Genomic DNA, 15002 nt, shown 5'->3' with positions numbered 1-15002 from the left:
GCAGAAATAGCCTCCTGCACCAGCATCCTCTGGCTGAGGGCAGGGGTGGCCCCATGCAGCAGCGTCCTAGGACTGAGGGCAGGGACGGCCCCATGCACCCAGTGTCCTAGGGCTGAGGGCAGAGACAGGCCGGTGCACCAGCATCCTAGGACTGAAGGCAGGGACGGCCCCATGCACCCAGTGTCCTAGGGCTGAGGGCAGAGACAGGCCGGTGCACCAGCATCCTAGGGCTGAGGGCAGGGATGGCCCCGTGCACCCAGTGTCCTAGGGCTGAGGGCAGAGACAGGCCGGTGCACCAGCATCCTAGGACTGAAGGCAGGGACGGCCCCATGCACCCAGTGTCCTAGGGCTGAGGGCAGGGATGGCCCCGTGCACCCAGTGTCCTAGGGCTGAGGGCAGGGATGGCCCCGTGCACCCAGTGTCCTAGGGCTGAGGGCAGGGATGGCCCCGTGCACCCAGTGTCCTAGGGCTGAGGGCAGGGATGGCCCCGTGCACCCAGTGTCCTAGGGCTGAGGGCAGAGACAGGCCAGTGCACCAGCATCCTAGGACTGAAGGCAGGGACGGCCCCATGCACCCAGTGTCCTAGGGCTGCCACAACAGGACCAGGGACTGAGCCTCAACAACAGACGTTTATTTTCTCCCAGTTCTGGAAGCCAGAGGCCCGCAATCAAGGCATGTGTGGGGCTGGTTTCTCCTGGGGCTGTTTTCTGGGTCTGTAGGTAGCCCCCGCCTTCTTCCTGGGTCAACACAGGGCCTTCCCACTTCATGTCTGTGTCCATATTTCCTCTTCATATGGGTCAGGGTCCACCCTAATGACTTAATTTTAACTTATTACCTCTTTAAAGGTCACGTGTTTTTATAAGGAATTTTCCAAATAAGGTCACATTCTAAGATTGGGACTTCAACATACGAATTATTTTTGGAGACGGAGTCTCTCTCTGTCACCCAGGCTGAAGTGCAGTGGCGCGATCTCAGCTCACTGCAACCTCTGCCTCCTGGATTCAAGCGATTCTCCGGCCTCAGCCTCCTGAGTAGCTGTGATTACAGGCACGCACCACCACACCCGGCTAATTTTTGTATTTTTAGTAGAATCGGGGTTTCACCATGTTGGCCAGGCTGGTCTTGAACTCCTGACCTCAGGTGATTGGCCTGCCTAGGCCTCCCAAAGTGCTGGGATTACAGGCGTGAGCCACCGTGCCCAGCCCGACATACGAATTTTATGGGGGAAAAGCAGCCTGTAACAGACTGGAAGGTGCCCAAGATGCTGCAGCACCATCTGCAGAGGGGCCGAATTAGACTCAAAGATGCCAGCACCTCCTCCAGGAAGCCCTCCAATTAACCGCTTGAGTCACTATCCTGAGCCCTGGGTTCCCTCTGTGAAGTGGGGTGCTAAGAGTCCCACTTCAAGCCCGAGAGGTGCCCAGCAGCCATAGGCCCTTCCTCCCAGCCCAGTCCCATCTGCTGGCCCGAGTCCCACCCCACCTGTCTCCAACAGGCAGAGATGGGGGGTGACAGGGAATAAACACAACTGAGCAGAGACAGCCGGGGTCCAAGGTGGCTGGCTTCCCAGGGCTCAGTGACCTGCTCTCGGCCACACAGCTGCCCAGAGAGGCCAGGACTGCGACCTAGGTCTCTGGCTCTGTGGACTGGTTCTTCCCATAGAGCCAGGCCTTGGTGAACTGGAGACTTCCCGGTCTAATTCTCCCACCCCTCCCCCCCCAGCTCACAGGGCATGTTGGGGTCCTGGGACCTCCAATTATGGGTCGCTCCATTCAATACATAGGTGCCTGAAAAGCTGGGGTGCCCAGGGCCTGGGGACTGCTCCTGGAAGTCCCTTCAACTCCCATCTGCTCTCCACAGCCACCTGAGCCTGTGCCTGCTTTTCAGAATGAGGTTGCAATGTTTCTTTCATGCTATGTCCATGTTTTTCCCGAAGTTTCTCAGTAAAATCCCTTTGGAAAAACCCCAGCCTTGTCTCAAAGAAGGCTGGGGCACAGGGTTGGTCTGGGGTCAGGAGAAGGCAGGGTGGGGGGCCATTAGGAGGGAGAGGCCTAGCCAGGGACACCCACCAGAGGGCAAGCCCAGCTCCCCACGACCTTGGAGAGGCACTTCAACCTCTGAGCCTCAGTTTACTCCTCCAGAAAATGGGATTGTCGTCGGGATCAAATGGGTTCACCTTGGCTGAGGACCTGGCTGTCAGGTAGGGAAGGCCAGGGAGCAGGACCCCCACCACCAGATGCTTGCCTGATCTGGGGATCACTGAGAGGCCAGGCTGTCACACCCGGGGTGTAGAAGCCAGAGGCGGCCGCTTCCACCCTCACTGCTGCCGGGACCAGCGTTAAGCGCAGCGTGAGCACCCAGAGGCCCAGGCTCCCTCCCTAACCCGAAGCGGCTGCGGGCAGCGGGCAGCAGACCACTCTGCCCCAATCCCATATTGCGGGGTTGAGGTGGGAGCCCGGGCGGTGGCCCCAGCCGACGCCAGGGGGAGCCGCCGGACGACTCCCGCGGGGCGCCCCCCCCCAGGTCGCCGCGTGTGGGGGGGCGGGACGGGGTGCTGGGGGCGGGACCTCGCTGGCACCACCCCTGCCGTCTCCGCCCGCGGGCTCTGGGCGTGGCTGGGCCGTCTGGGCACCAGCTGACGGTGAAGGGCGGCGGGGTGGAGCAGCCCCCCGCGGTCGGGCTTCTTTACCCCTGGCTCAAGAGCACGCAGGGTCCTGGGACCTGCGGTGGGGGTCGCCTCCGCCCAAAAGCTGCCCTGCTGGATGGGGCGCGCCGGCGGGGTGCTATAGGCGCCCTGGGACTCCGCCCGAGCTCGGCCGCTCGGCCGTGTGGGTCCCGGGCAGCCGTGTTGATCCAGGTGTCATAATTCTCGCCCCGGAGCCGTGTGGTGGGGATTAAGTCTCAGTAAATGGCGTCATCGCCCACCCACGTGCCGGCCTCCCTGCACCCCACATCCCAAGTGTCTGCAAGGCATCCTGCGAAATGTCTGTCCCCTTTCACAAAACTACCCTCATGTCCCCCATCCTGGTCAAGCCTCTCCCCCCCCGGCCCCAGGACCGACGGGAAGGACTGGAGGAGGACGGAGAGGACTGAAGGCCCGCCCCACCCCTCTCCTGAGCTATAGTCCAGGGGAGGGCCCAAGGGGTCCTGCGGTTTAAAACTGAAGCAGGCTGCCAGGCCAACTTCCGCACCTCGCCTCCCACCTTTCCCTCTATTTTTAGAAGGGTTGGCTATTTTTAGAAGGAAGGCGGTAGGAGAAAGTGCATCTGAAAAGTGCATCTTCGTCCTGGAGGCTGGGGAGGCAGCAGGAAAGCACAGAGGGGCAGTGTCTCCTGCCTCCCTCCGCTCATGGGCCCCTGGCATGCCTGCCCAGGCCACAGAAGGGCCATGGACTTGGCAGAGCTGACATTTATGGAGTGTACCACTGCCCAGCGCTAAGCTTCCTCGTCCTGGCTCAGGCTGGCTAAGGGCAGAGGGCCAGGTTGGGGGGACACACCTGGGGAGGGGGCCCTGGGCTACACTCAGGGCTCTGCCCCCATGCCAGCTGCAACCAGGCAGCAGGGCTCCCCTCCTGCAGTAGAACAGAGTCCAGAGACAATGTCGATGGACCCAGTGGAGGGACAGGACCCCCACATGGGGTAGGAAGAGATGCCTGCTCAACTAGCCTCTGATGCGGGTTCTGTGGCAGCCTAGTGGCTTCCTGACCTCAGGGATTCCCTTCGTAGCCCCTAGCCTTGGGCACCTCGCTTTGCACCTCAGTTCCCACACATGTATAATGGGACCTTCACTAGGATTTAACGAGATCCAACCTGGAATGGGGCGGCCCACCCCAGGCACCATCGCTATGCTTTCCTGCACCCAGGAAAAGCAGGTAGCAGGCCCTCAGGGTCCGGCCCTGGCCCCAAGGAGGCCCCACGGAGGGTTGGGAGGCCACCTGGAGGCGGCTGGTTCTGCCTTGGACAGCCTTGGCCAAAGCAGAGAGAGGGTCCCTGGGCAGAGGCACCAGCCACAGAGCCAGCTCAGCCCTGCCCAGCCTGCCCCAGTGCCATGCCCAAGTGGTCACCCAAGAGGCGCTCTGGACTGGCCAGCCTGGGCTGGGAGCTGAGGCCCTCACCTGGAAGGCCACAGGCAGAGCCCAAACTGTCCTCAGTCCCTTGCACCCCCATCAAGTGTGCCTACTGGCCACCAGGAAGTGCCTTTATTTCTGCTTCAAACCACGGAACAAAGTGGGGTGTGATCCAGACCTGGGCCATGGGCAGAAGAGGGCAGGGCTGCGGTCCTGGCCAGACCTGGTGAGACAGGAAGCAGCCTCTGGGCTTTCCAGGCTGGGCAGGTCTGGCCCTCCTGTGCATCAGCCTGGCCACCCTGGGGCAGAGGCCCTCAGCAGTCAGACAGCAGAGCCCGGCCACATCCTTGTCCTATCCCCGGGCTGGGGCTGCTGGGTCCTCCGAGCAGGCACACTCGCTGCCAGCATCATCTGCAGCTTTCCCTGGTTCTCCAAGCAGACTCGGGGAGGAGGCTGCAGAAACATAAAGGCGGCCGCGTTGGTCGGCGGGGGGACTGCAGCCTGAGAGGATCCCAGGGGACCGAAATGAGCCTTTGGCAGGCAACTGGGCTGGGGCAGGCCAGGAGTCCCCTCGGGTGATGAGAAGCGGGAGGAGTGCTCGGCCAGGGAGGCAGAGTGAGGCTGGGCTCTGCGAGCAGGGGCAGCTCCCACATCCACCAGATGAAGGGGTGGCAGAGGGAAGGGAAGTCCAGGGCAGACTCAAGGATGTCCCCAGAGCCCAAGTCCCAGGGGTTACCCAAGGGGTGGTCCCTGATGCTGTCCTGGGCCCTGGGCAGAAACTGACAAGAGGTTGAGGGGGCTTTGGGCAGAGGTGGGGGTTATGAGTCCAGACAGATAACCCCTCTGGCCACACTGAAAAGGGGGTTTCCTGGCCAGTACAGGCTGAGGTCTGGGGATGGGGAGAGGGCAGGCAAGGTGCTGAGTGGCCCCAGCTGCCGCTGAATTCACTTCCTTCTCAGGGAATAGACTCCCAGGGGTCTCCAGGGGACAACATCTCCCAGGACACAGGGCACAGCTCATGCCCCTTGCCCAGCCCGCAGTGGCCCTCTGAGCCATCCACAATGCCCCCACAGCCCAGCCTGCTGCCTCTCCTGTTCCTTGGGCCTGGCCCTCCCTCCCTCCCTCCCTCCCTGCCTCCCTTCCTCCCTCCCTTCCTCCCTTCCTCCCTCCCTTCCTTCCTCCCTCCCTCCCTCCCTCCCTCCCTTCCTCCCTCCCTCCCTTCCTCCCTCCCTCCCTTCCTCCCTGCCTCCCTTCCTTCCTCCCTTCCTCCCTCCCTCCCCCCTTCCTTCCTCCCTTCCTTCCTCCCTCCCTCCCTCCCTTCCTCCCTCCCTCCCTCCCTCCCTTCCTTCCTCCCTCCCTCCCTCCCCCCTTCCTTCCTCCCTTCCTTCCTCCCTCCCTCCCTCCCTTCCTCCCTCCCTCCCTTCCTCCCTCCCTCCCTTCCTCCCTTCCTCCCTCCCTCCCTCCCTTCCTCCCTCCCTTCCTTCCTTCCTCCCTTCCTTCCTTTGGGAGTTTTATCTGCATGTCTCTGCTACATATAATCGTTCCTTCCTTCCTCCCTTCCTTCCTCCCTTCCTCCCCTTCCTCTCCTTCCTTCTTTCCTTCCTCTCTGCTACTCCCTTCCTTTTTTTCTTTCTTCCTTTCTTTCTTTTTTTAAACAGATGCAGCCTTGCTGTTTCCCAAACTGGCCTGGAACTCCCAGGTTGAAGAGATCCTCCCACCCCGGCCTCTGGAGTAGCTGGGACTGCACAGGCTCATGCCACCAGGCCAGGCCATGTGAGCACTGTGGCCCTATGCCATAGGATCGTGCTGATCCTCTGACAAGGCAGGTCCAGGACCAACTCCTGTGCCCCTTGGCAGACTGGCATGCAGGGGGTCCTAAATAAATGACCCTGGTGGAGGTTGGAGGGGCCCGGGGGGATGGATGGAGAGTGAAAGAAGAAGGTGACTGGAAGAGGCCTCCAGCCCCTCCTGGGACTGTCTCACCCTGCTAGGAAGCCCTGGTGCAGGGACTTCCAGCTATCTTCTCCCACACTAAATCCCCAGCCCCTAAGTATTGGTTGACAGCAGTTTCCAGACATTTCCCTCTAGATGTGTTACAAATCATCCAGTTTCAGAGGATTTTTTTATGGCCAGGAGCAGTGGTTCGCGACTGTGATTTGGAAGGCCAAGGCAGGCAGATCGCTTGAGCCCAGGAGTTCGAGACTAGCCTGGGCAACATAGTGAGATTTCCCCTCATCTCTACAAAAATTATAATTTTTTAAAAAAGTAGGCTGGGCGCGGTGGCTCACACCTGTAATCCCAGCACTTTGGGATGCGGAGGCGGGTGGATCACGAGGTCAGGAGTTGAAGACCAGCCTGGCCAAGATGGTGAAACCCTGTCTCTACTAAAAATACAAAAATTGGCCAGGCGCGGTGGCTCATGCCTGTAATCCCAGCACTTTGGGACGCCAAGACGGGCGGATCACGAGGTCAGGAGATCGAGACCATCCTGGCTAACACAGTGAAACCCCGTCTCTACTAAAAATACAAAAAATAGCCGGGCGTGGTGGTGGGCGCCTGTAGTCCCAGCTACTCAGGAGGCTGAGGCGGGAGAATGGCCTGAACCGAGAGGCGGAGGTTGATGTGAGCCGAGATCACGCCGCCACTGCACTCCAGCCTGAGTGACAGACCGAGACTCCGTCTCAGAAAAAAAAAAAAAAAAAAAGGAGCCAAGCACGGTGGCTCTCGCCTGTAATCCCAGCATTTTGGGAGGACGATGCGGGCGGATCATCTGGAGGTCAGGAGATAGAGACCAGCCTGAGCAACACGGTGAAACACCGTCTCTACTGAAAATACAAAAATTAGCCGGGCATGGTACACGCCTGTAGTCCCAGCTACTCGGGAGTCTGAGGCAGAAGAATTGCTTGGACCCAGGAGGTGGAGGATGCAGTGAGCCGAGATCGAGCCACTGCACTCCATGCACTCCAGCCTGGGCGATAGAGGCAGACTCTGTCTCAAAAAAAAAAAAAAAAAAAAAAGGAGCCAGGCGTGGTGGCCTGTAGTCCCAGTCCCAGCTACTTGGGAGGCTGAGGTAGGAGGAACACTTGAGCCCGGAGAGGTTGAGGCTGCATTGAGCCGTGATCGCATCACTGCACTCCAGCTTGGGTTACAGAGCAAGACCCTGTCGAAAAAAAAATCCGGTTTCAGTTTTTTATTTTTTGGTGGTTTTTTTTGTTTGTGTTTTGGGACGAAGTCTCGCTCAGTCGCCCAGGTTGGAGTGCAGAGTGGTGTGATCTCAGCTCACTGCAACCTCCGCCTCCCGGGTTCAAGCGATTCTCCTGCCTCAGCCTCCTGAGTAGCTGGGCTTACAGGCAACCACCACCACGCCAGGCTAATTTTGTATTTTTAGCAGAGACGGGGTTTCACCATCTTGCTCAGGCTGGTCTCGATCTCCTGACCTCAGGTGATGCGCCCGCCTCGGCCTCCCAAAGTGCTGGGATTCCCGGCGTGAGTCCCGCGCCCGCCCGGGGTTTTTGGATGTCGTCCTGAGAGGCTCCACCCACAGGGGCAGCCCTGAGGCTCGGCTGCGGGGCCCCGAGTGCGCGGCCTCGGCTCCGGGTGAGGGTCTGCCAGGTGCAGGGCGCGGCCTCCGGCTGCGGCTGAGGGTCTGCCCTCCTAGTGGGAGGTGCGGAGAGGAGGCGCCGCAGAGTGGAGCGGGACAAGGCCCGGGGAAACGCGGCCGGAGGCGGGGCGTCGGCAGGAGGGGCGGTGCTAACGGCCCCGGGTTCCCCGTGCTCCAGCGCCCCCTCCCGGCCCGAGAGACGAACGCCCGACCACGTCCTTCGGCGGCCGCGGGCGGAGGAGCCTGGGCGACACTCCTGTCCTCCTCGCCGCTTCCTCCAGCCTCCCCCGGCACAGCCGGAGAGAATGAGGCTCCAGGCAAAGCCAGGCAGGATCCAGGGCCGGGGCCCACACGGAGCCGACACCCTGCTCATAGGAAAGAGAGGCTTGCTTCCCATTGCACGGAAGGGGAAGTCGAGGCCCGGGCGCTTGCTCGTCCGGCTCAGGGAGCTCGGCTCGGGCGCGGAGGGGAGAGGGGGATCGGGCTCAGGGGGGGCCCGATCTAGGCGACTAGGAGCGCCCATCCCGGGACTGCAGCCAGGCGGTCTGGGAGGGGGGTGCTGTCCTTGATTTCTGGCTTGAAGGACAGTGACCCGGGACAGGTGGAGACGGAAGTGAGAGGGGCAGCCAGGTGATGGGGACGACGCATGCAAGAACCCAAAGGCCGTGAGCATGGGGCTGCTGCCGACACCCGAGGCTAGTCCCACCCAGTGTTGACCTGGCAGCTAGCCGGGGAGGAAGGGAGCTGTCTGAGGCCACGCCCGACGCCCACCGGTGTCACCCGGGGCTGAGGTCATCCGGCCCGCCCTGGGCTGGCAGAGTTCAGCCTGCCCCACCCTCAGCCCGCCCACCGCAGGGGACCTTGCTTGTCGCCTGCCCCACTTGGCCCCACTTTAACCCTGGTGCTGTGCACCCAGACAGGCCTGGCAGGGCTCGGGTCTCAGGCGGAGGGTCAGGGTTGTAATTTCCAGAGCCTCTGAGGACTCCTCACTGCTGAGGGCAGCAGCTGGCAGCCTGCAGCTGGGAAGCTCTGGGGATGGCCAAGTCCTGCCGTGTGGCCAGCACAGCCTCACCTCACTAAGGGGCAGCTCCTGTTCACAGAGGTGGGCAGGTCCTGATGCCGGGCACGTGCTAAATAAGCACTAATTGTCGTGGGCCACCTTTGTGTAACAAACATTAACTCTAAAATGTGTGCCCCTTTTTAAAAAGTCCTCCTTAGTATGGGGTGGTAAGACGAAAATGCATATGTGTGTGTATAGCGCACAAGTGTGCTGGAGAGCTACACCGTAATTCTAGCTCAGCTCACACCGCACGTCCTGTGAGCAGGCGCTCTCCAGGCAATTGGCCTGAAACTAGATGGCTTTACTGAATCATGGAAGCCCTATAAAGATGGCCTAGTGTCCCATTTACAGGGAGGAAACCAGGGACGGAGAGGCTGAGGAGCCTGCCCGGGGTCACAGAGCTTGTGAGGGGAGAGCTCCGTCCTGGAGTGCGCCATGACACTGTGCACTGGGCTGCGGGGCTGCGGGGGCAGGAATGTGCCGGGGTGGGGAGACACCCCCTCACAGCAGCCACATTGACACTGGCCGCACCCCAGCTGGGGCCTGGAGACCTCCAGTCCCAAGACAGCTCTGGGGCGGTACGGGAACACATACTGAGGCTGGGAGGGAAAGAGGCTTGCCCTGGAACCACAGCTGGAGAAGCCCAGAGCCAAGGGAGGAACCCCCAAGGCTAGCGGCCCACAGGGGAGCCCTGTTGCCCTCCCTCTCCTCCTGCACCAGGGGCGCTGAGCCCTGTGGACCAGGCATGATGGGTGCTGGGCCCGCAAATCATGCAGAACCCGCCCACACCCCAGCAGCCACCGGTTGAACTGATTCTTGCTGAGCTCTAAAAGCCTCCAAGGGAATCTCCTGAGCCCTAGGGGCAAAGATGTGACTGCGGCCTCCAGGGAGATAGGGGTCCAGCCCTTCATGGCCCTGGCCCAACCTGCGGGGGTTTGGGGTAGGATTCAAGGCCAGGCGAGACTCAGTCCCGCGTCATGGCTGCAGGGTGGGGCCTGACATCCTGGGCCCTGCCCTGCCTCTGTGCCCCAGAGTAGTCAGGGAGAACGGACGCCTGAGGCTAGGCTGCTTCGGTGCACTCTGTCCTGGCCTGGGCACCCATTCCCCCGGCATCCCGTCTCCCCCAGCCCCTGCCTCCCAGCAGTCAGGTCACTCAGTCACGCAGGCCAACATTTCCTCCCAGCGAGCGGTCACCAGACTCAGTGCCAACACTGCGCCCGAGGGGTGTGCAGCCTGGGCTGGCTGGGTGGGGTGTAAAGGTGGAGAAAGGTCAGAAGCGCTGGTGGGAGGGGTGGCCTCTGGGACAGTCTCTGTGCAAAGGCCTGGCATGCCAGCCTCAGGCTACCCGACCCGGTGAGCTGGGTGTCCAAGGCCATGTACGGAGATTATCCTCTGAACGCTGGGGAGGGACAGGAGCCAGACCCACGATAGTGGTAACTGATGGAGACCTGGGGTATGGAGTACCTCTACCCCCACTTGGTGCAGACTCTCACGCTAGCCTCACAGCCTTGTGCGGCGGGGCCGAGGTGTTACCCATTTAGTAGATGAGTAATAATCTGCTAATGAGTGTATGATCCACCCCTGGCTCAGACAGGGGAGGTGATGGACTGGCCATGGCAGCTGTCCAGACTTGATATCACCCTGAACGTCCCCAAACCTCCCTCCCTCCACTCTTGCTTCGCCCTGGCCAGAGATGGAGGGTGGTGCTGGGAATAGGAGGTAGGTGAGTGCCCGTCCTGGCCAACAGCAGAGGCCCTCGAGGGAAACTGCACCGCAGGTGTCACTCTAGAGCCAACAGCGGGAGCTCTCAACCTGGAGTGTGCAGCAGAATCGCCTGTAGCCCCTGGGCCCAGCCCCAGCGGCTCTGGGTGTGTGGGTCTGGGGTGCATTTCAAACAAGTTTCCAGGCGCTGTTGCTGCCAGTCCTATCTGGAGACGACTCTCTGAGAAGTACAAGGTGGCCAGAGGGACAGGAGTGTCCTCAGACTGCCACTCCCAGAGAGTGGGCCTCCTCAGTCCGCACCCCAGACAGGATATGCCAGCCTTGCAGCCTCTGTGGACATCTCCATGCTCAGGGGCGATGCCCGGCCTCTGCCAACCATGCCAGCTCAGATAAAGTCCAGGCACCTCCCTCTGTTCACTGTGTGCCCCTGAGCGAGTCTCTCGCCCACTCTGAGCCTCAGTTTCCTTATCTGCACAGTGAGGAGGGGAGCAAGGCCACGTGCAGCTATTTGAGCAGGTGTGAGGGAAGCGCTGAGCACACAGAGGCCGTTGAGATGAGTGCTCTTGTTTGTTTGTTTGCTTGTTTGTTTGTTTTTGAGACAGAGTCTCGCTCTGTTGCCAGGCTGGAGTGCAATGGTGTGACCTTGGCTCACTGCAACCTCCACCTCTCAAGTTCCAGCAATTCTCCTGCCTCAGCCTCCCGAGTAGCTGGGACTACTCACCATGTTGGTCAGGCTGGTCTCAAACTCCTGACCTCAGGTGATCTGCCCACCTCAGCCTCCCAAAGTGCTGGGATTACAGGCGTGAGCCACTGCGCCCAGCCTTTTTTAAAGGAAGTTTTTGAATTCGTGTTGGGCCGTATCCAAAGTCGTCCTGAGCCCCGTTCGGCCGCAGCAGGTTGGACAGGCTTGATGTGCAGTGTTTGCAGCCATGACTGAATCCTTAGTACCTCCTAATGGCCCTCTCCATCTGCCTCTCCTTGACTTCCTGGCCCAGCCTCCACACCCACCCCACCCAGGCGTGAGTAATTCCCTCAGGTCGTGCTGTGGGCTCTGGGAAGGGAAATCCTAGATCAGAGGCTCCAAAGGGCCCGGATGGAGGCCCAGGAGCCCCCCTTTATCCTCAAGGCAGTGAGGACCCCCGGCAGGCTTCTGGGCAGGAGAGAAGCCTGCTTTACTAGCCTCGGGGAAGATGCCTCTGGCGGCCCAGGGAAGCTGGGCGAGGCCGCTGGGGAGGGGAGCACAGTGGCGCTCAGACGGGTTGCGCAGGCCGCGCTGGTCAGCGCCGCCAGCCTCTCACCTTGCATCACGTCATCAGCTGCTGCCTGTTAGCACCACAGAAGGCTGTCTGTACATTCTGTCCCCAGTGTGACTGCGGGCTGCACCCGCAACCTCCGTGAAGCCTCACAAGGATGACAACAGAGGCTCCTCTTCCCCTTTTGGGCGACTCTGTGACCTCCAGCTCCTCCTCCCCTTTCAGGGGAGGCACTGGAGGTCACGGAGGTCAGAGTCAGTGGGTGAGCCCTCTCCCCGACTCACAGGGCGTCTCAGGCGGGCCCTGCTGGCTTCACTGCTCTTCAATGCAGGGAACATTCCTGGCTGCAGTGGGGTGTTGCCCTGAAGGACATTTGCGAGGGGATCATGAGGGCAGGGCTTGTGGCCAGGCCTAGACCAAGGTGCCTAGAAGCAACAGGCAGCAGGCTCAGAGAGGACAGTGTAGGCCGGGCAGCGCCGCCAGCCCTGGGGCTGGGAGAGAACAGGCTGGCTCCACCCTCGGCTGGAAGGAAGAAGTGAAGGCCACGCAGACTGGAACGCAGAGCAGACAGCGTCGCTGACTCTTGGCTGTCTGGACAGGACAGTGACTTCTGGCCGGGGTCACTGCCCGGGGCCATGCAGCAGGGAAGGAGCCAGGAGACAAACACCCTCTACTGTCTCCTCCCTCCCTCCCAGCCTCCATCAGGACTTCCAGGAGCTGACCCCAAGTGCAAACCAGAGGACCCAGGCCGATGGCGCCCACACAGGCGGCCTCCCAGACACACAGCCAGGAGAGAGGTGGCAGTGGCCCTGGGGACATTGGAAGACGTAGTACATGGGTGGTGACAGCCGTGCTGCTGCTAGCTCCTTCCTGCACCAGCCCTGGTGGTCCCCCTCATTGGGCTCTTTCCAAATAGACCCACCTAGACTTACCCTAATTTGAGGGTGCCAGCTCTTTCCTACTGGGACCCTGGTTGACGGGAAAGTTTTCAGCCTGCATGCAGGGCCGCTGGCCCACAGTCCAGCTTTGCTCTGAGGCTGTCCCCAGCCTGGCTCCCCTCTTCCAGGCCCTGGTGGGGTCTCCAGGACCGGCCTCCTGGCTCTCTGAGACTATGCGTTTGTCCCTGGCTACTTGGGGCTCCAGGATAATGGCTCCCCTGACTCCCTGGCCCACCACCACCACTGCAGAGCGGAACAAAGACGAGGAGAGAGGCTGTCGCCCCCCCACCCCACCACCTGATGCACCCAGCCACCTTCCAGATGGCCCCCCACCTCCCGCAGCACTTATGGCCCCTCGCATCCCCTCCTGCCTCCCTCATCACTGGCTTTCTGCCTCCTTCCATCTCACAGACATTTCTGTGGGCACTCTCTACGTGTCTGGCCCTGGCAGGGTATTGGCCCATGCCCTTGACCTTCAATGTGGTCAGCATGGATGTTGAGAATGAGGAGGAGAAACACCCTTCAGAAGAGCCGCAGAGTCAGGCAGCAGGAAACCCTAGGAACCAATGGCAGGGTTGCGGGCCTGGGGACTCCTCCATGCTGGGCAGGGAAGGGGGAGCTGCAGAGACTCCCACCTGCGAGGCCCAGCCCTGCTCGTCCAGGCCTGCGGGGCTGGCCCTGCGCACCTCCCCAGCATCCCACGGCAGTCACCTTCTGCTCCCATCTGTGTCCTGAGCTTTGCTGTGCCTGGAAGGTCACACAGGGCTGACTCCTCCTGGCTGTTTGCATCTGCCTAAAAAGTCACGTCTGGATAGAGGCTTCCCGGCCTCTCCCATCTATAAGGCAGGCACCCCTCATACACCAGTTATCCCATCCACTGTCCTCGCAATCCTCATCCCTCTCCAAAATTCTCTCTTTTACTCCCCTGTGTCCTGGTGTGCGGCCTGTCGCCCCTAGACCAGAAGGGACACCCTGGAGTCCTCAGTACCCAGAACCGTGCACGCCGTGGGTGGCAGCCACTCTGGGTTGCTGGAACAAGTGGCCCTGCCTCATGTCTCTAGTGCTGCATGGGTTCCATGTGACAGATGCATCGTAATTTCTTTACCTATTTGTCTGTCAATGGATACTTAGCCTTTTGTTTTTATTTTTATTTTATTTTAATTTATGTATTTATTTATTTATTTTGAGACAGAGTCTTGCTCTGTCGCCCAGGCTGGAGTGCAGTGGCACAATCTCGGCTCACTGCAACCTCCACCTTCCTGGGTTCATGCCATTCTCCTGCCTCAGCCTCCCAAGTAGCAGGGACTACAGGCGCCCGCCACCACACCCGGCTATTTTTTTTTTTATTTTTAGTAGGACAGGGTTTTACTGTGTTACCCAGGATGGTCTTGATCTCCTGACTTCGTGATCCGCCCACCTCAGCCTCCCAAAGTGCTGGGATTACAGGTGTGAGCCACCACGCCCGGCCTTTATTTTTTTTGAGAAGGAGTCTCGCTCTGTCACCCAGGCTGGAGTGTGGCTCGATCTCAGCTCACTGCAACCTCCGCCTCCTGAGTTTAAGTGATTCTTCTGTCTCAGCCTCCCGAGTAGCTAGGACTACAGGAGCATGCCACCATGCCTGGTTAATTTTTATATATTTTTTAGTAGAGATGGGGTTTCACTATAGTGGCCAGGCTGGTCTCAAACTCCTGACCTCGTGATCTGCCTGCCTCAGCCTCCTGAATTGCTGGGATTGGCGTGAGCCACCGCGCCTGGCCTAAGCTTTCATTTTTAAAACCAGGAGCACCGCTATGAGTGTCACTGTGCATGTCGCGTCTTACGCAGTCCCGGAAGGGGTCACACTGACGCAGGGGATGGAGGAGAGGATGAGAGAGGCCACCTTACTGAGATGTGGGCAGGGTGCCACCAAGTCAGGCAGGGGTGGGAGCTGTTTCCACCTTTGGGTCCTCTGAGGACAGCAGGAGGGAGGAGTGACCGGATCCTGGAGAGAGGAGCTCCGAGGAGAGGGACCCCAGACTTCAGTAGAAAGACGTGGCCAAGGCGCAGCTCCTGGGGAACCTGGGGAATCAGTACTCCCTCCGTCTCCCCCAGCTCCCAGCCACATGCCAGAGCCCCCACTGGCCAAACCCAGCAGTCGGGGGGCCAGGTGGCCTGTGGGCGCAGCCCACCTGGGGTACAGAGCAGGATGGAGAGTGGGTCTAGAGGGGCAAAGGCAGCTATCCAGCAGCTATCCACCCTGCTGAACTTTGGTCTCCACCCTTGCCCTGTGTCTTCAGCACCCAGGGCACATGACGTCCCATCACCCTCGACTGTGTGCGCATCAACCTGAAGGCTGAGAGCTGGGCACTGCCAGCCTCTTCAC

The 15002-nt window shown here is 60.6% G+C and overlaps 1 protein-coding gene across 1 annotated transcript; it reads right to left on the bottom strand.

Annotated features, from left to right (window-relative positions):
- Positions 1-4166: 4166 nt before the first annotated feature.
- LOC129049874 (uncharacterized) lies at positions 4167-8190 on the bottom strand. Its single transcript, XM_054530622.2, has 2 exons — positions 7609-8190; positions 4167-4519 (listed from the first exon to the last, which is right to left on the bottom strand). The coding sequence occupies exons 1-2, from the start codon at positions 8188-8190 to the stop codon at positions 4388-4390; spliced, it is 714 nt and encodes a 237-aa protein (XP_054386597.2). The 3' UTR covers positions 4167-4387.
- Between the last annotated feature and the right edge of the window lie 6812 nt (positions 8191-15002).

This window comes from Pongo abelii, chromosome 15 (genome assembly GCF_028885655.2).
Source record: "Pongo abelii isolate AG06213 chromosome 15, NHGRI_mPonAbe1-v2.0_pri, whole genome shotgun sequence".
Classification (NCBI taxonomy): Eukaryota; Metazoa; Chordata; class Mammalia; order Primates; family Hominidae; genus Pongo; species Pongo abelii.
This window is presented reverse-complemented; position numbering and strand designations above follow the sequence as displayed.